The sequence below is a fragment of the Oncorhynchus tshawytscha genome, linkage group LG27 (genome assembly GCF_018296145.1).
Source record: "Oncorhynchus tshawytscha isolate Ot180627B linkage group LG27, Otsh_v2.0, whole genome shotgun sequence".
Lineage (NCBI taxonomy): Eukaryota > Metazoa > Chordata > Actinopteri > Salmoniformes > Salmonidae > Oncorhynchus > Oncorhynchus tshawytscha.
In genome coordinates this window covers 12,458,386-12,483,300 of record NC_056455.1, presented here as the reverse complement: position 1 = coordinate 12,483,300, position 24,915 = coordinate 12,458,386, and the positions used below count along the sequence as shown (strand labels likewise).

Here is a 24,915-nt window from a genome sequence, read left to right as displayed (position 1 = left end):
CAAAGAACCCTGTAGGAGGTTGGGTTCTGTGAGGAACCTCCTTAGTTGTTGGGGGTTCTTGCAGGAACCTAACTCCCCAACAGAAACATTTGGATTTTAATTTGAGACAGCAAGGGAAGTCACTTAACTGAACAATGTAAAGATCTACTCCATTTAAGGTAAGGTTTGTCCCCTGTATGATCGAAACTGATATTGTTTTATGATACCATCTGTCTTTTTATATTTGTGAAAATCTTTCTAAAAGAGAAGATGGATAATTCAATGGATATCAATCAACAAAGATGTAAGAATGTGGGCTATAACAATATGTTGAAGGCTGGCTGTATTGGGTGCAGATGACTGAACTGCTCACTTTTGTGTCTGCGGGAATACAGATGAGGCATACAAAGTTATGTCAATTGGTATTGGAATGCAGATCACATTTAGCATCCTCCTCCCTTACTTCTTTAAAGAATACCCCATAGGCCTCAACATTATGGACATGGTATGTGTATGAAAACCAAAAACACAAGTTGTTTTAAATTCACATTTACCAGAAAAACCAAGGTATGAATACTGGTCATGTGCATGTTTTGTTAATCATCTGTATAATTACTATTTTTGGGATTCACAGACCCTCCTTACACCTCTGATGAATATAACAGGAAACCTGTTAAATCACCATGCACTGAAAAATCATTCTGGCTATGGATACATCAACACATTAACCATTTGGGGCGGCAGGTAGCCTAGTGGTTAGAGCGTTGGGCCAGTAACCGAAAGGTTGCTGGACTGAATCCCTGAGCTGACAAGGTAAAAATCTGTTGTTCTGCCGCTGAACAAGGCAGTTAAACCACTGTTCCCTGGTAGGCTGTCATTGGAAATATTTTTTATTCTGCTTTGCCACTAAAATAAACACTGATAACTATGGGGGGGTAGTTTAAAAAAAAAGTGCCCCAAAAGGTTATTTGAGGATCCATTAAAAGGGGATCTTCGAAGAACTTATAGGGGTTCCCCCACAGTTTCAATTTGAAGAACCCCTAAGGAGACTCCAACAGCCTTTCCCTTTAAGAGTATGGACATGCGCCTGATATTTCTAGGCATTTGCTCATCTCATTCAAATGCATCTTATTTCTTGGGGAAGAACTTGCTCTCTTATTAATAATACAACGGATGGCTCTATGCAAGACAAATATTCGCAATAAAAAGAACATGAATAAATGATACAACCACTTGAACTTTGAAATGTGTGTTACATTTATTAGCCTTAAAAAACAGAAGACATTTGGATGTTAGGTATATACACAATGCTTTTAACCAGAAAAGGCACCTGGACATGCGAGTGAGTTTTTACGTTAGGAATATTCCTGCGTGGCTCAAAACTGCAGCGCCTATTAAACTCCAGACAAAATGGACACATTCACCTGACGAAGGTACACATCTTTATTCATCAGGTTAAAAAGCTAATAAGACAATAGTGGTGTAGTGATAGCTAAAAATATATTATTTTATAACATAAATACGATAGTCTTAACGTTGCACATATTCTGTCTGCAACAATTTATTGGTATCCATCTTGCCTCTGGATACAGACAGTCCACCGTGTTTGCAGGGAAAAGTACAAATGAGAGTTAACTCCTATGATATCAACCAAAACATGCCTTAAACTTGAACTCTTTTAAATGTAGCAACCTACACATACTTAATAAATTATATTCTCAATACAAACAATTCATTATTTACTATTCAGAATCAAGAGCTATAAAAAGAGCTCTCGTATAGGCCATTTCTGTCAATGGCTTGAATCTGAGCTGTAGTGAAGCTACGGCTGTGATTGTCTGAAACATTTCTTTATTTCCATCAGTAAGTGCATGTCTCTCTAAGGGGCCTTTACTGGCAGTCTTTGGCCTTGTGGGTGGCTAATCTATTTATACCACAGAGCACAAGAAAATGAAGTCACGCTAACTGGTGAGTATATCTGATCTGAATAGTGGGGCTGTGTCAACAGGGCTTTCCTAATGAAATGCAGTACCCATAGATCTGTGTTGAGACACTTCCTTTATCTGAGAAAATGTTCTTTGTCCAAAACGCCGTGCGCAAATACGAAGAGCAAGAATGTGATCCGTTTACATTCTGGCTGCATGGGAGTGATAGACAGAGCAGGTTATGCTTACTAATGTGTCAGGGAAACTTCCTCTTAATCCCGGCTCCTGTTCAGTAGGGCACACTGTAGCACTGTGTTCTCATTGGACAAGTTCAGGTAGTACCTCTGTTTCAAAACGTTTCATCCTTACTGAACACAACCCTAATGTCAAAACGCTACAGTACAGCCCTGACAACAGCACTTCTCTCCCTCTCACTGTGAAAAGGAGAAGCCTTCCCACAGTGAGGTCATATGGACATGTTGGTTGGTGCTGTATTCTAATCTATATCATCAGTCCTGCCATGATATCCACTACTAAACCACAACCGCAAACGCACTGTGATAATATCAAGGAGAACTACGATGAAAATGTGTGGCTTGTGGTAAGTATAGTGACCTGGTACAGACGTGCAAGCCGGAAGGAACCAAAAGCACAATTGACTGCATCTTCTCTGGCCAGCAGGGGAAAGAAATCATGGGTGCGCATCTCATCAAGGAAATCAAAGCGTCTCGATTGGCCCTAGTAGTCTCCTTATGGACACCCAGATGGTTCCGCCCACAGTGCCTTTTTCCCCTCTTTCTGATTGGTCCCATGAGAGAGCTGCCACAGTATTTTGGAATCATCATCAGTGATGACTGGCTGTTCCCTCAGGCCTCGTGTGGGTGGGATGTGTGTCGGGTCACTTGCTGAGGTTGATGCTGACGTAGGATGTTGGGATGTAGCCCTCGTTCCCGTTGGCCCTGCGGACCCTGGTCCAGCCGTCACCTTTATCCTCCTCCACTACAGACAGCACCTCCCCCTCCTGCATGGTGATGGTCCCCTCGCTGGCACCTAGCAGGGACATGACAGCATGTTACACTATCGCCACGTACAAGTGTGTTATACCATAATAGTGTTGAGTACATTGGTGTCATTGTGACCCATCCACACCTACCTGGGAAGTTGTACATGGCTGTGCATTGGCCGATGGGAGCGACAAGCTCCTCCTCCTCCTCCTCCTCAAAGTCGTCGTCAAACTCGGCGTAGATGGCCTGAGAGGGATCTGGGGTGCCTTCTTCAGAGTGGGTTCCGTCAGGGCTGGAAGGAGAAACACACATATGCTTAATAATAAATATAGGTATACGACTACAGTACATTCACTGACAGCCATGAGTGAAGCCTCAGCGTCTGGTTTCTAACCTGTATGGTTCGTGAGTGCTGCCATTGTTGTTGGAGTGAGACCTGTAGCTCAACGCATCCTCTGGTAACGTATCTCTCCTGAGCATCGAGTCCCCTCGCCTTCCTGCCTCTGTCAACCATGACTACGAAACAAAGCACGGAGGAAATATACCATTGTTTCCTATAGATTGTGCTCGTGACAGATTGTGAGTGAGACCAAGTCAAAGAGAGGGAAGGGTTAGTATATTAAATTAAGAAAAACACGAGGTCTGTGTTTGCAAAGAACTATGTGAAGAGGTAACAAACAATATGGATTCTAGCTTGCATATGGGAACATTGCATGCAGTACATGACTGTGGCCAGTAGAGGGGAGTCCATTACCTCATACTTGTTGAGCTCTCCTCTCAGTCTCTCCATGTTCTGGGCTGTCTGGTTGATCTGGGGAGACAGACTGGCAGGGTCTCCCATCTGGGAGTTCTTCTCATACACATCCTTCATCTTCTCCAGGGCCTCACTGGAGAGACCGAGCAACACACACAGAGACAGCAACACACACACACACACACAGAGAGAGAGGGAAAGAGGAGGATTGATTCTCTGTGGAAATGCATCCCCTGTGAAGTGCAGTAATTGGTAAACAACACACACACAGGAATACTATGTTGGGAGAAGTTGTCAGTAGTCACAGAGATGGTTGTCAAAGCAGTCAGTCAAAACTCCCCCACATACCTCTGGTCCACTTCTTTCTGCAACTCCTTGCCAATGTCATCTAGTTTCTGTTGTAACCTCTTCCTGCGCTGCTCGGGGGGGAGATGGCCAAAGTCCTCTGTCACCGTGGGCTGAGAAAACACACAGGGCAGAACAGTCACTTTAGCACACACACGCACGCACACACACATTCTCCATCACCATGGCACGTGGTAGGAGAGGAACACACCCCGCCACCCACAACCACCCCTAGAGGAAATGCCGGTCTGTGGTTAGGGTTCAGCCCAAGGGAAACGGTTGACGACAAGAAAACATTTTTAACCTCTAGTAATGACATTGTTTTTGCTTTAGAGTGAACAAACAGATATGCTTCGTTTTTTTTTTTACAGTGAGCTGAACCCAAGACCACCACCATTGTCACCCATATAATAATTCCCAATACCATCCCATTGGCAGCACACCCACCCAAATAAGAACCTGTTTTTAGGAACTCTTCCATTGGGTTTTGTGGTGAACGTTTAAAGGAAGGAGTTTATCATAGGGACAGACCAGTAAAACAATGGAGGTAAACTGAAGCCAATATAAAAATCGGTCAAATTATACCATGTTGCCCCATTGCTGCAGTGACTTGAGTTAAGTGTTGTTACACCCCTAATCCACCAGGTGGCCACCTCTTCAACTCTAACTCCAAACAGACAGACAGGCCATGTTTTCAGCGCTCTGCTTTGCATCCAATGTTGAATTTGAATCTGGCTGTGTTCCAGTTCATGTGCTAGCAGCTAAACTAGAGCGTGAACATTCCAGCATTGATTTGAGAAGGTAAACAAGCAGACTTTAGTGTGACGTTTGAGACCAAGATGCTTGTTCAATTGTACTGATGGAGAGGTGGTCATGTGTGAGATTCCCCCGTCAATGTGAGAAGCTGAGACACCCTTTAACACCCCACACAGACACCACTCTAGTATTACCATTACTATGATCCTCTCTGGAGTGAGCCTCTGAGGGAGAGAGAAACAGACAGACAACACGTGTGTGTGTGTGTGTGTGTGGGCGAGAGAACTGGGTGGTTCGAGCCCTGAAGGTTGATTGGCTGAAAGCCGTGGTATATCAGACTGAAAAACATTTTTTTTGTACTGCTCTAATTACATTGGTAACCAGTTTATAGTAGCAATAAGGCACCTCAGTGTTTATGGTATATGGCCAATATACCACGGCTAAGGGCTGTATCCAGGCACTCCGTGTTGTGTCACGCATAAGAACAGCCCTTAGCCGTGATATATTGGCCATATACCACAAACACAGAGGTGCCTTATTGCTTAAATATATATACAAAGTGCATTCGGAAAGTATTCAGACCCATCAACTGTTATGTTATCAGCTTCACTCTAAAATGTATTAAATAAAACATTTCTCATCAATCTACACACAATACTCCATAATGACAAAGCAAAAACAGATTTAGACATTTTTGTCTTAAATCTGTTTACGTAAGTATTCAGATCCTTCGCTATGAGACTCGAAATTAATTCAAGTGCATCCTGTTTCCATTGATCATCCTTGAGATGATTCTACAACATCATTGGAGTCCACCTGTGGTAAATTCTATTGATTGGACATGATTTGGAAAGGCACACACCGGTCTATATACAGGTCCTACAGTTGACAGTGTACACTCATACTCCAAGGTAGCATAGCAGTTCAGACGTCTTTTGTCCTCGTCTTGTCGTGTCCTGTATATATATTTACAACTTTTTTCACATACATTTTATTTTTATTTTCCATCAACTCATCTTCAAAACACTCTCCTGCAACCCGCCTCACCAATTTATAAAAAAGTATTATTTACCTCAATTCTGTAATCCTCCAAGAAGCTAGCCTAAAAATACCCAGAAGCTAATCCAGAAGCTAGTTCAGAAGCTAGTTAGCTCCTTTACTGGCAAATCGTTAGTATTCAGCTAACCACGGTTTGTGGTCATCAGCTATCCTTTAGCTCGAAAATCTATCGCCAGTTCTGTACGGCGCAGCGCGGCTCGGAACGGAACATACCGGACCAATTTTTCTCTCCATGTCCCTGGATTTCGACTGCTCTCTGGACATTCATACCCGGATCTCACAGCTAGCTAGCTGCTATCCGTGTGACTATCGGCTTTCGTCGATTCTGGAGCAAACATCAATTATTCCGGAGCTAGCCAGCTGAAGAGTTCCATCAATCACTCCTGGGCTGCAGTCACCTATCCGGACCCGTTTTACTGCCTACGCGGAGCCCCACCGGGCCTTCATAACTGGACTGCCGACGTTATCTACCCGAAGGAGATCCGGCTGGCTCCTCCGTCGCGACGTTACCTGAACGCCCATCTGCGGCCTGCTAACCGTTAGCTGTCTTACCAGCTGCTATCTGAATAGACAATCGGACAATTTATTTATTTTTATTATTATTATGTTTTCTTCTTGGGCCTCTATAACTATATCTATTGTTTTTATTTTTTTGTTGTTGTGTGATTTGGATTAATCCCCTCTACCACACGGAACCCCACTAATCTACTGACGGAACGCAAGAGGTGGCTAACAACAGACCTCCATCCTATGCTAGCTTGCTACCGATGGCCTGGCTAGCTGTCTAAATCGCCGTGACCCCCAACCAACCTCTCCACTCACTGGACCCTTTTGATCACTCGACTAAGCATGCCTCTCCTTAATGTCAATATGTCTTGTCCATTGCTGTTCTGGTTAGTGTTTATTGGCTTATTTCACTGTAGAGCCTCTAGTCCTGCTCACTATACCTTATCCAACCTATTAGTTCCACCACCCACACATGCAATGACATCTCCTGGTTTCAATGATCTAGAGACAATATCTCTCTCTTCATCACTCAATACCTAGGTTTACCTCCACTGTATTCACATACTACCATACCTTTGTCTGTACATTATACCTTGATGCTATTTTATCGCCCCCAGAAACCTCCTTTTACTCTATGTTCCAGACGTTCTAGACGACCAATTCTCATAGCTTTTAGCCGTACCCTTATTCTACTCCTCCTATGTTCCTCTGGCGAGGTAGAGATGAATCCAGGCCCTGCAGTGCCTAGCTCCACTCCTATTCCCCAGGCGCTCTCTTTTGACGACTTCTGTAACCGTAATAGCCTTGGTTTCATGCATGTTAACATTAGAAGCCTCCTCCCTAAGTTTGTTCTATTCACTGCTTTAGCACACTCTGCCAACCCGGATGTTCTAGCTGTGTCTGAATCCTGGCTTAGGAAGACCACCAAAAATTCAGAAATTTTAATTCCAAACTACAACATTTTCAGACAAGATAGAACTGCCAAAGGTGTTGCAATCTACTGCAAAGATAGCCTGCAGAGTTCTGTCCTACTATCCAGGTCTGTACCCAAACAATTTGAACTTCTACTTTTAAAAATCCACCTCTCTAAAAACAAGTCTCTCACCATTGCCGCCTGCTATAGACCACCCTCTGCCCCCAGCTGTGCTCTGGACACCATATGTGAACTGATTGCCCCCCATCTATCTTCAGAGTTCGTGCTGCTAGGCGACCTAAACTGGAACATGCTTAACACCCCAGCCATCCTACAATCTAAACTTGATGCCCTCAATCTCACACAAATTATCAATGAACCCCCAGGTACCTCCCCAAAGCCTTAAACACGGGCACCCTCATAGATATCATCCTAACCAACTTCCCCTCTAAATACACCTCTGCTGTCTTCAACCAAGATCTCAGCGATCACTGCCTGCATCTGTAATGTGTCAGTGGTCAAACGACCTCCCACTCATCACTGTAAAACGCTCCCTGAAACACTTCTGCGAGCAGGCCTTTCTAATCGACCTGGCCGGGGTATCCTGGAAGGATATTGATCTCGTCCCGTCAGTAGAGGATGCCTGGATATTTTTTTAAATGCCTTCCTAACCATCTTAAATAAACATGCCCCATTCAAGAAATTTAGAACCAGGAACAGATATAGCCCTTGGTTCTCCCCAGACCTGACTGCCCTTAACCAACACAAAAACATCCTATGGCGTTCTGCATTAGCATCGAACAGCCCCGTGATATGCAGCTGTTCAGGGAAGCTAGAAACCATTATACACAGGCAGTTAGAAAAGCCAAGGCTAGCTTTTTCAAGCAGAAATTTGCTTCCTGCAACACTAACTCAAAAAGTTCTGGGACACTGTAAAGTCCATGGAGAATAAGAACACCTCCTCCCAGCTGCCCACTGCACTGAAGATAGGAAACACTGTCACCACTGATAAATCCACCATAATTGAGAATTTCAATAAGCATTTTTCTACGGCTGGCCATGCTTTCCACCTGGCTACTCCTACCCCGGTCAACAGCACTGCACCCCCAACAGAAACTCGCCCAAGCCTTCCCCATTTCTCCTTCTCCCAAATCCATTCAGCTGATGTTCTGAAAGAGCTGCAAAATCTGGACCCCTACAAATCAGCCGGGCTAGACAATCTGGACCCTTTCTTTCTAAAATTATCTGCCGAAATTGTTGCCACCCCTATTACTAGCCTGTTCAACCTCTCTTTCGTGTCGTCTGAGATTCCCAAAGATTGGAAAGCAGCTGCGGTCATCCCCCTCTTCAAAGGGGGGACACTCTTGACCCAAACTGCTACAGACCTATATCTATCCTACCGTGCCTTTCTAAGGTCTTGAAAGCCAAGTCAACAAACAGATTACCGACCATTTCGAATCTCACCATACCTTCTCTGCTATGCAATCTGGTTTCAGAGCTGGTCAAGGGTGCACCTCAGCCACGCTCAAGGTCCTAAACGATATCTTAACCGCCATCGATAAGAAACATTACTGTGCAGCCGTATTCATTGATCTGGCCAAGGCTTTCGACTCTGTCAATCACCACATCCTCATCGGCAGACTCGACAGCCTTGGTTTCTCAAATGATTGCCTCGCCTGGTTCACCAACTACTTCTCTGATAGAGTTCAGTGTGTCAAATCGGAGGGTCTGCTGTCCGGACCTCTGGCAGTCTCTATGGGGGTGCCACAGGGTTCAATTCTTGGACCGACTCTCTTCTCTGTATACATCAATGAGGTCGCTCTTGCTGCTGGTGAGTCTCTGATCCACCTCTACGCAGACGATACCATTCTGTATACTTCCGGCACTTCTTTGGACACTGTGTTAACAACCCTCCAGGCAAGCTTCAATGCCATACAACTCTCCTTCCGTGGCCTCCAATTGCTCTTAAATACAAGTAAAACTAAATGCATGCTCTTCAACCGATCGCTACCTGCACCTACCCGCCTGTCCAACATCACTACTCTGGACGGCTCTGACTTAGAATACGTGGACAACTACAAATACTTTGGTGTCTGGTTAGACTGTAAACTCTCCTTCCAGACCCATATCAAACATCTCCAATCCAAAGTTAAATCTAGAATTGGCTTCCTATTTCGCAACAAAGCATCCTTCACTCATGCTGCCAAACATACCCTTGTAAAACTGACCATCCTACCAATCCTCGACTTTGGCGATGTCATTTACAAAATAGCCTCCAATACCCTACTCAACAAATTGGATGCAGTCTATCACAGTGCAATCCGTTTTGTCACCAAAGCCCCATATACTACCCACCATTGTGACCTGTACGCTCTCGTTGGCTGGCCCTCGCTTCATACTCGTCGCCAAACCCACTGGCTCCATGTCATCTACAAGACCCTGCTAGGTAAAGTCCCCCCTTATCTCAGCTCGCTGGTCACCATAGCATCTCCCACCTGTAGCACACGCTCCAGCAGGTATATCTCTCTAGTCACCCCCAAAACCAATTCTTTCTTTGGCCGCCTCTCCTTCCAGTTCTCTGCTGCCAATGACTGGAACGAACTACAAAAATCTCTGAAACTGGAAACACTTATCTCCCTCACTAGCTTTAAGCACCAACTGTCAGAGCAGCTCACAGATTACTGCACCTGTACATAGCCCACCTATAATTTAGCCCAAACAACTACCTCTTTCCCAACTGTATTTAATTTTTTTATTTATTTATTTTGCTCCTTTGCGCCCCATTTTTATTCCTACTTTGCACATTCTTCCATTGCAAAACTACCATTCCAGTGTTTTACTTGCTATATTGTATTTACTTTGCCACCATGGCCTTTTTTGCCTTTACCTCCCTTCTCACCTCATTTGCTCACATTGTATATAGACTTGTTTATACTGTATTATTGACTGTATGTTTGTTTTACTCCATGTTTAACTCTGTCGTTGTATCTGTCGAACTGCTTTGCTTTATCTTGGCCAGGTCGCAATTGTAAATGAGAACTTGTTCTCAACTTGCCTACCTGGTTAAATAAAGGTAAAATAAATAAAATAAAATAAACATTGAAGGTCCCTAAGAACACAGTGGTCTCCATCATTCTTAAATGGAAGACGTTTAAAACCACCACCACCACTCTTCCTAGAGCTGGCCACCCGGCCAAACTGAGCAATCGGGGGAGAAGGGCCTTGGTCAGTGACCAAGAACCAGACTGTCACTGACAGAGCTTGGGAGTTCCTCTGTGGAGATGGGAGAACCTTCCTGAAGGAGAACCATCTCTGCAGCACTCCACCAATCAGGCCTTTAAGGTAGAATGGCCTGATGGAAGCCACTCCTCAGTAGAAGGCACATGACAGCCCGCTTGGAGTTTGCCAAAAGGCACCTAAAGGACTCTCAGACCATGAGAAACCAGATTCTCTGGTTTGATGAGAACAAGATTTAAACTCTTTGGCCTGAATGCAAAGCGTCACGTCTGGAGGATATCTGGCACCATCCCTACAGTGAAGCTTGGTAGTGGCAGCATCATGCTGTGGGGATGTTTTTCAGTGGCAGGGACTGGGAGACTAGTCAGGATTGAGGGAAAGATGAATGGAGCAAATTACAGAGAGATCCTTGATGAAAACCGGCTCCAGAGCGCTCAGCACCTCAGACTCGAGTGAAGGTTCACCTTCCAACAGGACAAAGACCCTAAGCACACAGCCAAGACAACGCAGGAATAGCTTCAGGACAAGTCTCTGAATGTCCTTGAGTGGCCCCGCCAGAGCCCGGACTTGAACAACTCTGGAGAGACCTGAAAATAGACGCTCCCCATCCAACCTGAAAGAGCTTGAGAGAATCTTCAGAGAAGAATGGGAGAAATTCCCTAAATACAGGTGTGCCAAGCTTTCAGCGTCATATCCAAGAAGACCTGAGGCTGTAATCGCTGCCAAAGGTGCTTCAACAAAGTACTGAGTAAAGGGTCTGAATACTTATGTAAATGTCATATTTGGGTGTAGATTGATCAGGGAAAAAACAAAACAACGTAATTAATTTTAGAATAAAGGCTGTAACATAGCAAAATGTGGAAAAAGTCAAGGAGTCTGAATACTTTTGAATGCACTGTGTATTCAGAGTATAAAAAACATGAAGGAAACCTGCTCTAAGGGTTAAAGAAGGATGTTTAAGCTTTGAGACATGGATTGTGTATGTGTGCCATTCAGAGGGTGACTGGGAAAGACAACAGATTGAAGTGCCTTTGAACAGGGTATGGTAGTAGGTGCCAGACACACTGGTTTGTGTCAAGAACTACAACACTGCTGGGTTTTTCACAGTCAACAGTTTCCCGTGTGTATCAAGAATGGTCCACCACCCAAGGGACATCCAGCCAACTTAACACAACTGTGGGAAGTCAAAATGGGCCAGCATCCCTGTGGAACGCTTTAAACACCTTATAAGGTCTATGCCCCGACAAATTGAGGTTATTCTGAGGGCGAAAAAAGGGGACGCCCGGGTGGGTGCAACTCAATATTAGGAAGGTGTTCTTAATGTTTGGTATATTCAGTGTATGACACCTTCAAAGATTCAGTCTTTCCACTCTGAAAGGTCAACACCTGAAACCTGAAACATTTTGCTCATTAATTTAGTCTGTTTTGATTGGACGTATTCAGTCATTTCATGGAACAATAAGACAGAACAGGTTGATCCACCAAACAGGTTAGCGGAGGCCTTTGTGAGGAGACGTTGTGGCCCCTGACCCTGATGACTCACCATTCGCCCGAGGGTCCGGAAGGAGGATATTCTGGGTTTGACTGTCTTATTGATCTCCTTCAAACAGTATGACAATGGGTCCCGGCCGAACTTGGGGGAGGGGGTTCCGTTAGCGGGCGAGGGGGCGGGCGGCGTGGACAAGGGGGGGTGAGGAGGAGGGGGAGGGAGAGAGCTGGGGCGGGGTGAAGCACAGACACCCGGGGAGGAGGTGGCATGGAGGGAGAGAGGGAGGGGAGGACAAAAACAGATGACAAGGGAAAGAGAGAGAGACACCATCAACACCTTAAGCACACCACACAGAGAAGACGACACTGCAGCAGTTACTCCTGCAGAAGCCCACAGTCACCGGATCATTCACATAGCGCCACAACACCAGCAATGAAACACCAGTACAGCACCACAGCCCCAAAACCAACAAAACACAAGCCACGATGAAGGGTAGAGTAGAGTGAGCCTATGTGAGGAACAAGGTTGACAGATTGGAGCAGACCAATGGGAGGTTCCATTGGTTAACCTCAATCTGGACACAGATACACAGGTAGACTGAACATTGTAGAAAGGACACCCTATAGGTCTGGACCTGGTATACGTGCTTGTAATAAGACACATGGCAGGTCTCTAAGCTAGTGGGAACTACTGAACGTTGGCATGATGGTGTAACCACATGACCAAGTGAGGAGCAGCGAGGGAGAATATAGTCAACTCTACAGGCTGGTTTCTCAGTCACAGATCAGCCTAGACCTACAGTAGTCCTGGACTAAAAAACACTTTAACTAGGAGCTGTTTGAGTCAGTGTTGTGCAGTGGGGAGACATTTTACAAATGACATCCAAAGCTCTTTCTCACAGGCCAATATGAAAGTTAACTAATGTTAGCGATGACACAGGAGCGGTGCACCACACAGACAGGACAGGAGGTAGGCTGGGTGTATTAGAGGAACAGGATTGAACAGCAGTCAGCAGGGTAAGCTAATCAGACATGCAGCAGGAGGAAAGTGCTGGAAGAGACTGGAGGGAGGAGAGAGAGATGCAGCAGGGGATAGAGGCCGGCCATGATGTAGGTTAGCTCGGTGTTGGGTTGCTGTACTCTCAACATTCCTGTCTAGTTTATTTTCAGTCATTTCAGACTGGCTCAGGAGGCCTGTTTAAGGGACATCCGATATATTCTAGATCTAGACGGCCTCTAGGGGTCCAACGCCATCCATGATCTCCAATGACGGTGTAGAGAGAACACAGAAAAAATGAGTTCACCTGGAACTAGTCATCCCTCCCTGTCCCAGTATCATCCCTAATGGTTGGCATTTCCCAAAGGTGTCATTGTGGTAGTTTGACTGCTAATGTTATAGTCAGGGCCAGTATAATACAGTATAATAGCAGTGTGTTTGTAGCGGAAAATTCAATGCGTTTGTGCCCGTCTGTGCTGATGAAAGAACAAGCTCTGCAGAACGTTGCCTGCTAGTAGAGTTGACCTATTGGAAACCACAGTCAGTCACACACTACAGAATGTCAGAGGGGGCTTATTCCCAGACAGGCCAGGGACACAGCCATGCACATACCAGTTCTAGAAAGGTGTGTGTGTGTGTGAGAGAGAGGGGAGCCATGCAGTATGTACATGCAGAGCTCTGGGAACAGGAAATATTGTGTGTGAGACCACAGCTTCAGGACCATAGTGATAGAGGTGGTCCCCAGAGGGACGTTCCCAGACTCTTGTCTCCCTGATTCAACCCCTCTGCCTCAACACTGACACACACTGCTCACGGTTGATCTACCTGCACCTTGGAGCACTGATCATTTCAAACACTAAGAAATCCACTCTTTCATAGGAGGGAAATAACCTGATGTGGGCATGAATTGTAGATTAGGATAATAATGTCTCTTCCGAACTCAGAAAGTCACTCAGCTAGTCAGAACTGAGTCATGGGAGTGGGCTGTACCAGGGAGTGTGTAAACTAGTCATTGTGTCTGCGAGGAGGCGTGGTACTAGCAGCCTACCTTACTCTTCTTGCTGAACAGCCAGAACGGTTTGCTCCTGTTCTTGCCCAGCAGCTCCAGGGGGCCTTTGGGTGTACCGATGGTGCCCAGGCTGCTGTCTGAGGAGGCACGGTTGATGCCCTGACTGTAGTCCTCAAATTCAAGGTCCCCAGGACGCTCAAAGCCTGACTTGTACTGCTCTATAAGAGCTATGGAGTCCTGCAGGGACAGTAGGTTACATTATGACAGTGAAACACAGACCAACAATGCCGAAACGTTTCAAAGCATGCGTGTTTCATACAGAACTTTGAGGGAAATGGGTCAAACTTCATTGGACCACATGCATCTACGTACGTTACGTCTGGGTTTGTTCTGTATACATGCAGTACAGTACGGCCGACTCACATTCCTCTCGTTGACATTAGTGCCCGCTTTGGTGACGCCCTCCAGACACTTCCCGATAATGGGCATCACGTGCCTCTCCGTGTCTGAGAACAAGACGTAGCCCTGCGCCAGCTTCCTCACCCGCCTCTCATCCATATCCTGGAGTTTCTATAGGGCAAGGAGGCACATACATGACGTCACTCAATCAGATCTGCCATGTCTTGGTGCCTGATTACAGAGTAACCATCTCAAAAAGGTCAGCTGTGTTTTTAGTGTCTGTTGAACCCAACGTTAGCATTTAAAATAGCTCCAGCAGAAGGAAGGAAAGCTAGGTTAAGGTCAGGATGGATGGGTGAGAGGCTCTGTCTTACATTGAAGATGAGAGGCATGTCGCTGAAGTAGAACTGGCTCTGCTCCTTGTTGTATTTCTGCAGCTGGGCCGCGTAGTCGTTCTTACACTCCTCCGCTATGTGTGTCCTCATGTTGGCCTGCTGTTTGGCCTGGACACCGGTAACAAAACAAACACACAGGTCTCACACACACAGGCCGGTATGGTGGCTCACATTCCACTGTTTAAAGGGGAAACGGGACAAGTAGGACAGCTGGAATGTGTTCAGTAGGGCACACCGTAGGAAAACCTGCAACGGAAAATGAAAACCTGTGTTCTTTTTATTCCGTGTTGTTGTCCTCCTACCTTCTCGACGTCGGCCTTTGTGGCGTTGATGTCCTGGTCAGTTTTCTCAGCATATTGAGCAGCTTTGTCTGCTTCCCGCCACTCCCTCTCAAAACGTTTCTTACTCTAAAACACAGAGAGAGACAGAAACACATCCATGTTGATCTTAGCTAACCCAATACTGTGCTCAGTGGACATTTTTTGAATGGAAGAGAATAGACTCTACTAGTGAGTACAAGCGAGACCTCACTTGCACCTGACTTTACTGAAGTGGTGCTGACCCATACAGTGATGAGCAATGGGCAGGAGTGCTGCTGGTTTCTGGTCTCATTTTGGTTCCCTACCCCTGCTTTTAAAAAGAGCTCCTCGTCTCTTTTTTCTGTATATTACAAATACTGGTCACCTGAGTCCCCACACACACATGCATGCACTCACAACTAGTGAACAAACGTCCCTTTCACCGATGTAACAATGACCCCACTTACAGCAGACAAAAAGCAGACAATATGAGAGAGCATTCAGAAACATTTGACAGCTTTCACCACTATAGACAATGGAGGACAGTGACTGGAGAAAAACATTGGCCTTTGACTGAACAGAAAGAATAAACAGTTGTTCACTGACAAGCAAAGTACAGGCCTACTGTATAGAGAGGATGTATACATTAGTATTCTACCAACAACGTAGATTTTCCCTTTGGAAGAGAGGAGTTATTGGCAGACAGCCTGACATGTAAACAAACGTACACTGTCGAGCTGCTTATAGGTGCTCTCCAAACTCTGCTGGGCTTTCTTGGCCTCCGACAGATGCTGCAAACAGACAAACAGAGAGAGAGGACACATGAGACACCAAGAACACTAGGATGATGATGACGTTCCCTACTTAGACAGGGCCATTGGCATTGGGTACAGAATAAACAACAGCCACCAAAAACCACTGAACAAAATAGATCGTAAACAAATAGCAGTCTGTCTGTCTCTGTGGGTCATGTCTACTGGGAGACTTTTTAGTGTTTGTGTGTGTTCTATATTCCATTGGGGTTGGGCCAAGGCATTCCTCTGCTTTCAGAGGACGACAACACGACAGTGACCATCCCCTACGAGACAACCCAACCAAGGCTACCTTCGTGCCATAACAGAGGAACCTACAAATATCTGATGGTCCTTCCTGTCTCCTTCATAATCTCCCTCCTTTTCCCTAGATCCCACCCATCTTCACTCACCCTCACTATAATAATCTGAGTTTTGAACTCTTCCATCCTTCCCTCTCAGTGTGGATCTCTCTCACCATCTTGCGCTCCATCTTGAGCTCCTGCAGGTACTTGGTGATTTCGATGCAGATGTTCATCATCATGTTCTCAGCAATCAGCTCCCTCTGTCCTGCGTAGTCGTTCATCTCATCCAGGATGTCCAGGAAGGACTGGTGGTTGGAGAACCTATGGGAGAGGGGGGGGGGTAGAGAAGAGATGAGATCTGTAATGGATTTGGGCGTTGACAGGAAGTTACATACACTGTTGCTTAAATAGCTGTGTTAGCCAGGTAATGATAGGTCCATTACTTCCTTATTCCCGTTTCCCTCTCAGGGGGTATAGTAGCAGTCATTTGCATTGCTCTGCAGGTGCTGGCATAGCCTCTCCAACTACAGTACTATAGACAGGAAAGCAGTTTGAAAAGACATCATTGAAATTACGTCATGTATTGTTGGTGTATTATTTTAGTCAAGCTTTGTTTTCCTTCTCTATGTCTGATTAGGAACTGAAAGTCATGTTGAAGATCACAGCTGGCCTGGGCAGGTACAAATACAGCACATTTATTTTATGCACACACACATTCATTCACTCGCACACACAAAAGCCCACCTGCATTCCTGTTCCTCTTTACAGCCTCGTTTAGGATTGTATTTCTTTGTTAGATTTCTGTCAATATTAGGAGAGGGGGAAGATATGGTAAGTAGTCTGGAAGATAGAATATGTCAAAAGCACAGATGCAAACTTAATTATCCTAAATGATAGGAAAACACATGGCATCAAATTAGGGTGTCTATTCAAATCTCAATGAAGACGTTCTACTAACCTAAATTGGTTACAGTTTGCATTTAATAGAAATGATTTAAAATCAATCCACACCTCTAAGAAACAACACACACAACAATATTTTCTTCTTGTAGGCAAGACTGCCCCGGTCCACTGGCACAGTTGATCTTTCCATTTTGCCATTTTTATCTCAATATCAAAATCATTTCTAGGTAACAATTAATTACCTTACTGTAAATTGTTTTGAATTCAAAATGGTCAAAAAGAAACAAAAAAAGCTCAAGCAAGAATTCTACTAAGACTGTGAGTGGTCAGTCTGTGAGTGGTCAGTCTGTGAGTGGTCAGTCTGGGAGTGGTCAGTCTGGGAGTGGTCAGAGAGGAGCCTAATGGGAAGGATGTGTAACCTGAAAGCTAGCAGTTATTGATCTTCTATTATCATCTAGGTCTAAAAAACCCACCCAGCCAAACAAGCTGAAAATTCAGGCAGCTCTTACACTAAAAGGGCATTATCATAATTGTCACAATTTCACTGTATGATTCCAACCTCAGTGTGGAGATATATATAAAAAAAAAAGGATATCATGTTTCTGACTGCACTGCCCCTTTAAGGGAAAGCCAATGCAAAACTACAGTCAAGAATAACATCTGTTAAAACACAGCCACTTCTCCTATTCTTCCTTCTTTCATTAGAGCTCTCTCTGACCACATCCTGTCCATCATGTGCCAGTCTGCTCCCACTTCCTCTCCTCTCCACCAGAGCACAGCAGCAGATACTGACAGACACACGCGGAGTGAGAGTGAGGAACAGAGAAAAGGGGAGGCAGTAATGCAGGCTGAAGCTTGAGAATGAGGGCAGTGTTTCTGGGACTGTCTGGGCTGGGGCAATGCCAACAGGGGGAGACAAGTTCAACTCTGCCCCAAACTAGTCATAAGACACCACATACATTTCATAAAACAGCTTTTGAGCACAAACATCAACTGCTGTGGGCACACAGGCAGGAATGAGGCCTGAGGAATGAGGAACCATGAAGAATGAGGCCTACCTCAGCTGCTTGGCATAGTTCTGCTCTATCTCCGTCCTCTCCTTCACAAACTTGACATACTTCTCTACCAGTTCCAGCCCGGATTGCGTGTGCTTGTCGATGATGTCATATTGGTCCTAGGGAGAAGGAACATGAAAAGAGAAAGAGATATTACGGATGATACACACGAGATGCATGAAAAGCTCGTCCCCATTCGATAAGAATGACAGGGCGCGTTCCATCTAAGGAAATGCTGGATATCAAATCAGTCCGAGGCAACATTTAGTTTACAGACTGTTGATACTGAATCTCAAGTCACCATATCTACCCAAATGTTATGCCTTCCAAGAATTCTCCACATATACACAACCATTGACCCCCAGCCTTGAGGTGCTAAATCATGCTGTGTTCTGCTACTAAAGAGAGGGGGAGAGAAAGTTGGAACAGGGCCAGAGAGAGAGCGAGAGGCCACAGGGAGGAGGACGACCTTCTACCGACAGGAAATAGGAAGCGCCCCACTCTTCCTGTGGTACATGGACTCCGTAGAAACACCCCACATACGAATTGCATAGAACACTAAATAACCAACTGATTACCGCAAAACTGCAAAATTGGAGGAGGCAAGTGGAAGGGAGCGAAGGTAGGGACCTTGTTCGTCTACCCTTTAAAGGCCAAAATTGGCTAAAAGAAATCGTCATAAATTGAAAAACATACCAGTTTCATTGGAGGACCAAAATGTTGACAGCGGCGCCATACAGATTGTAAAATAGAAGAGATTTGATGTACCGATTCTATGGCACATGGTTTATGAACTGATACAAAACAACTTGAAGAGTTTTTCAATAAAAAAAATGTTGTATAAAATTCTTGCCACCAACAGAATGTTATGTTTATAGGGCATACAGCCATCTCAGCTCTGCAGATTTTGCTGCGAAGAGACAGTATCATTAGATCATTTATTCTGGTATTGCCCCTATGTAGCTTGTTTCTGGTCACAGGTTCAGGAATGGCTGAAAAATCACAACATTTACCTCAAATTAACCCTACAAATAGGACTGTTGGGAGATTTGGAAAGCCATAGTCAATCAATCAACAATATGATAGTTTCAATAAAAATATCTTTCATTTACAATCTGTAGATACTATGGGATTAGGAAGGTTCAGAATCTATGTGAAACATCACAACACAGTTGAAATCAAGTTGAGGGAGCGTGCAATTAGCATGCTGACTGCAGGAATGTCCACCAGAGCTGTTGCCAGAGAATTTAATGTTCATTTCTATACCATAAGCTGCCTACAACATCATTTTAGAGAATTTGGCAGTACGTCCAACCGGCCTCACAACCGCAGACCACGTGTAACCACGTCAGTCCAGGGCCTCCACATCCAGCTTCTTCACCTGCAGGATCGTCCAATGGGTGGTGAGGAGGGGGTGCTGAGGACTATTTCTGTCTGTAATAAAGTTTGAAAATACTCATTCTGATTGGCTGGGCCTGGCTCCCCAGTGGGTGATCAAAATGGCCACCTGACTATTTAAAAATCGACCCCCACCCCCCCTCCCTCCATTTGTTTGTACATTGCATAGAAAATAAACAGCGAGTAGCAGCATAGTCACTTCACCCCTACCTACATGTACAAATTACCTCGACTAACCTGTACCCCCGCACATTGACTTGGTACCCCTCTGTATATAGCCTCGTTATTGTTATTTTATTGTGTTACTTGTTATTATGTTTTACTTTAGTTTACTACATATTCTCTTAACTCTTCTTGAACTGCACTGTTAGTTACGGGCTTGTAAGTAAGCATTTCACGGTAATGTCTACTACACCTGTTGTATTTGGCGCATGTGACAAATGAAGTTTGATTTGATGCCCTCCCAGGCCCACCCATGATTTGATGCCCTCCCAGGCCCACCCATGATTTGATGCCCTCCCAGGCCCACCCATGGCTGTACCCCCGCCCAGTCATGTGAAATCCATAGATTAGAGCCTAATGAATTTATTTCAGTTGACTGACTTCCTTACATGAACTGTAACTCCATCAAATCTTTGAAATTGTTGCATGTTGAGTTTATATTTTGTGTTCATCGGTGTATATTCTTGCTGTGTAACTACTGTGAAGAAAATTAAGAAGTGCCATGCATGTAAACTGTGTATATAATGTACAAAAAAAGCAGTAAAAACAATGTTTATTTTTGTCCTCCGAAGAGGGTGGTGGATGGGCCAAACTAAAAAAACTACAAACATAACGCATCGTTATTTGATTTCCCTACACTTCATAAGCAAACGTATCATCAACTCGCACAAGAAAAACGAAATAGGCTTGCTACCACACGCATCATGAACAGAAATTCCCACACTTTGATATGCAGTGAGGACTCTTCTAGTCTCTTTAGTTCCTTTTTTGGCTGGGTGCTTTATGGCCACTTCAAGCACAGACAAGCCTGTTAGAGAGTGAGGATGATATCAAGGAACTCTGTAGTTACAGTATGGAGGAGGGCCATTCAATGGGAAGAGATTCCTATCATGTTGGGCCATGTTCTTGACCCATCCTTCCCCTTCAAAGGGCACACGATAAAAAGAGAGTGAACAAATAACACCTAAGGCCTTTGATTTGAGAAGAGCACATGAACATGTGGGCTTGTATGAGACATTGCGTGTGAGTTGCTGTATGTGTGCATGTGTAGAACACAGAGGACTACATTTTGAGAAGTCTGATCAAATGTTTCTGGGCAGGAAAATGAGGGCCACAGCACACAGTGTGCTCTTTTTGTGTTCACCCGAAACACCACCAAGAGACGCGGAGAGAACACACAAACTGGTTGGTTTTCATTCCAGTTTAACAGAGTCCTCCTGTCTTCGAGGTTAAGTTGTAAATAAACCAAGCTGATTGTTGTTTCACAACCATTCGGCCTACTGGCTGGGGTGGATGTCTTCCACCGCACAAACATAACCTTGTTTGCCCTCTCCATAAGACAATATTGTTTAGAAATTGATTCCAATTTAAAGTTTCAGTAAGCTAGGACATTCAGTTGGGTTTTTCATGAGCATACTGTTGGCTTCATGGTAGAATTTAGGCCACATCAAAGAACCGTAATCTTCCAATGACCGAAGGCCCATATATCCATGTTGGCCCTGCCTCAACCCAGCAATCTTCTACCTCCACCCCCCCAACTCCAGACAGATGAACTTGTAAAGGCATCACCCTAGGCATGGGAAGTCATCCTACTCAGTGGTGGAAAAGGTTCCCAATTGTCATACTTGAGTAAAAGTAAAAGATACTTTAATAGAAAATGATTTAAGTAAAAGTGAAAGTCACCCAGTAAAATACTACTGGAGTAAAAGTCCAAAAGTACTTGGTTTAAAAGATACTTAAGTATCAAAAGTAAAAGTAAAAAATTAAATGTCAAATCCCTTATATAAAACAAACCAGGTGGCACCCTTTTCGTTTTTTTGTATTATTATATACGGATAGCCAGGGGCACACTCCAACACTCAGACATCATTTACAAACCAAGCATGTGTTTAGTGAGTCCGCCTGATCAGAGGCAGTAGGGATGACCAGGAATGTTCTCTTGATAAATGTGTGAATTAGGCAATTTAGTTTTTTAGTACTTTTGTGTGTCTGGGAAAATGTATGGAGTAAAAAGTACATATTTTCTTTAGGAATGTAGTGAAGTAAAAGCGGTCAAAAATATAAATAGTAAAGTACAGATACCTCCAAAAATGACTTAAGTATCCTACTCCATGACCACAGAGAGGGTTTCCTACCTTAGTCACTATCTTTCATGAACATTATAAAGGGACCGTCTGCCATGCTACATTTCTTTACAGGCTCTGTGTGGAACACACACACACACACACACACACACACACACACACACACACACAGAGCCTGTCCTCACTCAGTCACACTAGCAGCCAGGGCTAATGCCCATACACTGATCTTACACACTGAACACTAGGTGCCTAAAATAACTGCTGGATTAACGGCAAGGAAAGCAAGGGACAGATGCCACAGAGCAGGCAGCACAGTTGGCCACGAACGTTACTGGCCAAACACAATCACAACCAATTAGGCAGTCTGGACATTGTGGCGAGAGAAAGAACAAATGTTTTCCAATAGTCTCCCTCACACATAAATACAAACATATGAAAACATGGTTAGATCTGTGTGCAAATTGTCATTCTATAAATTACCAGCTAATAACACCTGATAGGAGAAGGTACAGTAAACTACCAGCTAATAACACCTGATAGGAGAAGGTACAGTAAACTACCAGCTAAAAACACCTGATAGAAGGTACAGTAAACTACCAGCTAAAAACACCTGATAGAAGGTACAGTAAACTACCAGCTAATAAAACCTGATAGGAGAAGGTACAGTAAACTACCAGCTAAAAACACCTGATAGAAGGTACAGTAAACTACCAGCTAAAAACACCTGATAGAAGGTACAGTAAACTACCAGCTAATAAAACCTGATAGAAGGTACAGTAAACTACCAGCTAATAACACCTTATAGGAGAAGGTACAGTAAACTACCAGCTAAAAACACCTGATAGGAGAAGGTACAGTAAACTACCAGCTAATAACACCTGATAGGAGAAGGTACAGTAAACTACCAGCTAATAACACCTGATAGGAGAAGGTACAGTAAACTACCAGCTAATAACACCTGATAGGAGAAGGTACAGTAAACTACCAGCTAATAACACCTGATAGGAGAAGGTACAGTAAACTACCAGCTAATAACACCTGATAGGAGAAGGTACAGTAAACTACCAGCTAATAACACCTGATAGGAGAAGGTACAGTAAACTACCAGCTAATAACACCTGATAGGAGAAGGTACAGTAAACTACCAGCTAATAACACCTGATAGGAGAAGGTACAGTAAACTACCAGCTAAAAACACCTGATAGAAGGTACAGTAAACTACCAGCTAATAAAACCTGATAGAAGGTACAGTAAACTACCAGCTAATAACACCTGATAGGAGAAGGTACAGTAAACTACCAGCTAAAAACACCTGATAGGAGAAGATACAGTAAACTACCAGCTAATAACACCTGATAGAAGGTACAGTAAACTACCAGCTAATAAAACCTGATAGGAGAAGGTACAGTAAACTACCAGCTAATAACACCTGATAGGAGAAGGTACAGTAAACTACCAGCTAATAACACCTGATAGAAGGTACAGTAAACTACCAGCTAAAAACACCTGATAGGAGAAGGTACAGTAAACTACCAGCTAAAAACACCTGATAGGAGAAGGTACAGTAAACTACCAGCTAATAACACCTGATATGAGAAGGTACAGTAAACTACCAGCTAAAAACACCTGATAGGAGAAGGTACAGTAAACTACCAGCTAATAACACCTGATAGGAGAAGGTACAGTAAACTACCAGCTAATAAAACCTGATAGGAGAAGGTACAGTAAACTACCAGCTAAAAACACCTGATAGGAGAAGATACAGTAAACTACCAGCTAATAACACCTGATAGAAGGTACAGTAAACTACCAGCTAATAAAACCTGATAGGAGAAGATACAGTAAACTACCAGCTAATAACACCTGATAGAAGGTACAGTAAACTACCAGCTAATAAAACCTGTTTGAGTTTGCATGTTTTCAGAGAAAAGTAGAGGTTTGAAGAAATGTCTCTTGGGTTAAAAAGGGAAACAGATGTGGCAAATACATACATAACATACATACAAGAGCATGGATAGATGAGATGTTTTGAGTTCATTAAACGAGGTCAAACCTAATTAGGTTGCTAGTGCTCCATGCAGCACAGCACTGAGGATGGAAAGAGGACATGAGGAATAGAGAGGCCCAGGGGGGGGAACATGGGTAATGAGGTCAGAACCTACCGTCCCACCCTCCTCTCTGTAACACACCATTTACATATTCACTATACGGGGTGTGTGTGTGTGTAGGAGGTCAGATCACTGGGTGGGTGGTGGAGTAGCCATAGCCTAGCTCTCAGATAAACCGTGTAGCAACATTGAGGGGCAGTGTGTTCTCGGCCTGATTTTCTAGTGAAAAGACTGCTTGTTTCTCTGTTTGTCTTGTCCATTGTGTCGCCTACCAGCTACCACTGTAACTCACTCTTGTGCACATTGGCTGGGGAATCCATGACAACCGGTGGCTGTGAACAGAGGTTGAAATCAACTTATACTCAATGGACTATCAATTATACTCATTAAAACCATGTGAGATCGATGAGCGAGAGCAAAGATCCATCCAGCCATCTATGTTAAAAAGTGAGCTATTGCTTGTTGTCACACGGTACTCTAGTGGGCACCAATCCTGGTCCTGGAAAGCAAGTGTTCACTACAGTGTTTTCCCAGGCTATTTTAAACTCCTCAATAAAAAGGTATTGGTGGTCAGTAATTAGCCTGGTTGGCAAACCCTCTCTCCAGGACTAGAGTTGGGTTGGTGACCATAGGCATGCTCAGTACAAGTGCACTGTTGAAAACATTGAAGGATCTGGAGTAAATGTGCCATCATGTAACTGATATCATTCAATATGTCAACTGTGTGTGTGAGACTGTGCGCTCCATCCATGCGCATGGTGGGCAGCAGGAGGCAATAGTGTCCTATTTCTGGGAATCAAGTAGCGCCCAACTGTGTGACAACTTGTTGCGGGCATGGCCCTCCCAAAAGTGGATCCTTCCTTAGGACAAAACTAGTCTTGGGGCAAGGAATGTCAATTAAATTCACTCAAGCTCAAAACATCAAAGGCCTAGGCCCTAGACATTCTGAATGTCTGGCAGTTTGTGCACAAACATCTGGGTCA

General features: G+C 44.3%; 1 protein-coding gene across 4 annotated transcripts in view; it reads right to left on the bottom strand.

Annotated features, from left to right (window-relative positions):
• Positions 1–1,212: 1,212 nt before the first annotated feature.
• Positions 1,213–24,915, bottom strand: part of LOC112226079 (cdc42-interacting protein 4 homolog) — a 29,639-nt gene continuing 5,936 nt past the window's right edge. Inside the window, exons 1-15 of one of the 4 annotated variants that reach the window (XM_042307031.1) lie at positions 18,431–18,490; positions 18,124–18,239; positions 16,907–16,963; positions 16,336–16,483; positions 15,795–15,857; positions 15,070–15,174; positions 14,747–14,875; positions 14,397–14,543; positions 14,013–14,210; positions 4,958–4,987; positions 4,011–4,120; positions 3,663–3,795; positions 3,303–3,424; positions 3,058–3,200; positions 1,213–2,954 (exon numbers count right to left, since the gene is read on the bottom strand). In XM_042307031.1, coding sequence (XP_042162965.1) covers positions 2,803–2,954; positions 3,058–3,200; positions 3,303–3,424; positions 3,663–3,795; positions 4,011–4,120; positions 4,958–4,987; positions 14,013–14,210; positions 14,397–14,543; positions 14,747–14,875; positions 15,070–15,174; positions 15,795–15,857; positions 16,336–16,483; positions 16,907–16,963; positions 18,124–18,239; positions 18,431–18,475 — 1,698 coding nt within the window. In that variant the 5' untranslated portion in view covers positions 18,476–18,490 and the 3' untranslated portion in view covers positions 1,213–2,802. Of the gene's footprint in view, positions 2,955–3,057; positions 3,201–3,302; positions 3,425–3,662; positions 3,796–4,010; positions 4,121–4,957; positions 4,988–14,012; positions 14,211–14,396; positions 14,544–14,746; positions 14,876–15,069; positions 15,175–15,794; positions 15,858–16,335; positions 16,484–16,605; positions 16,695–16,906; positions 16,964–18,123; positions 18,240–18,430; positions 18,491–24,915 lie in introns of those variants that run through there. The other 3 variants (XM_042307033.1, XM_024390305.2, XM_042307032.1) reach the window with 3 other exon arrangements.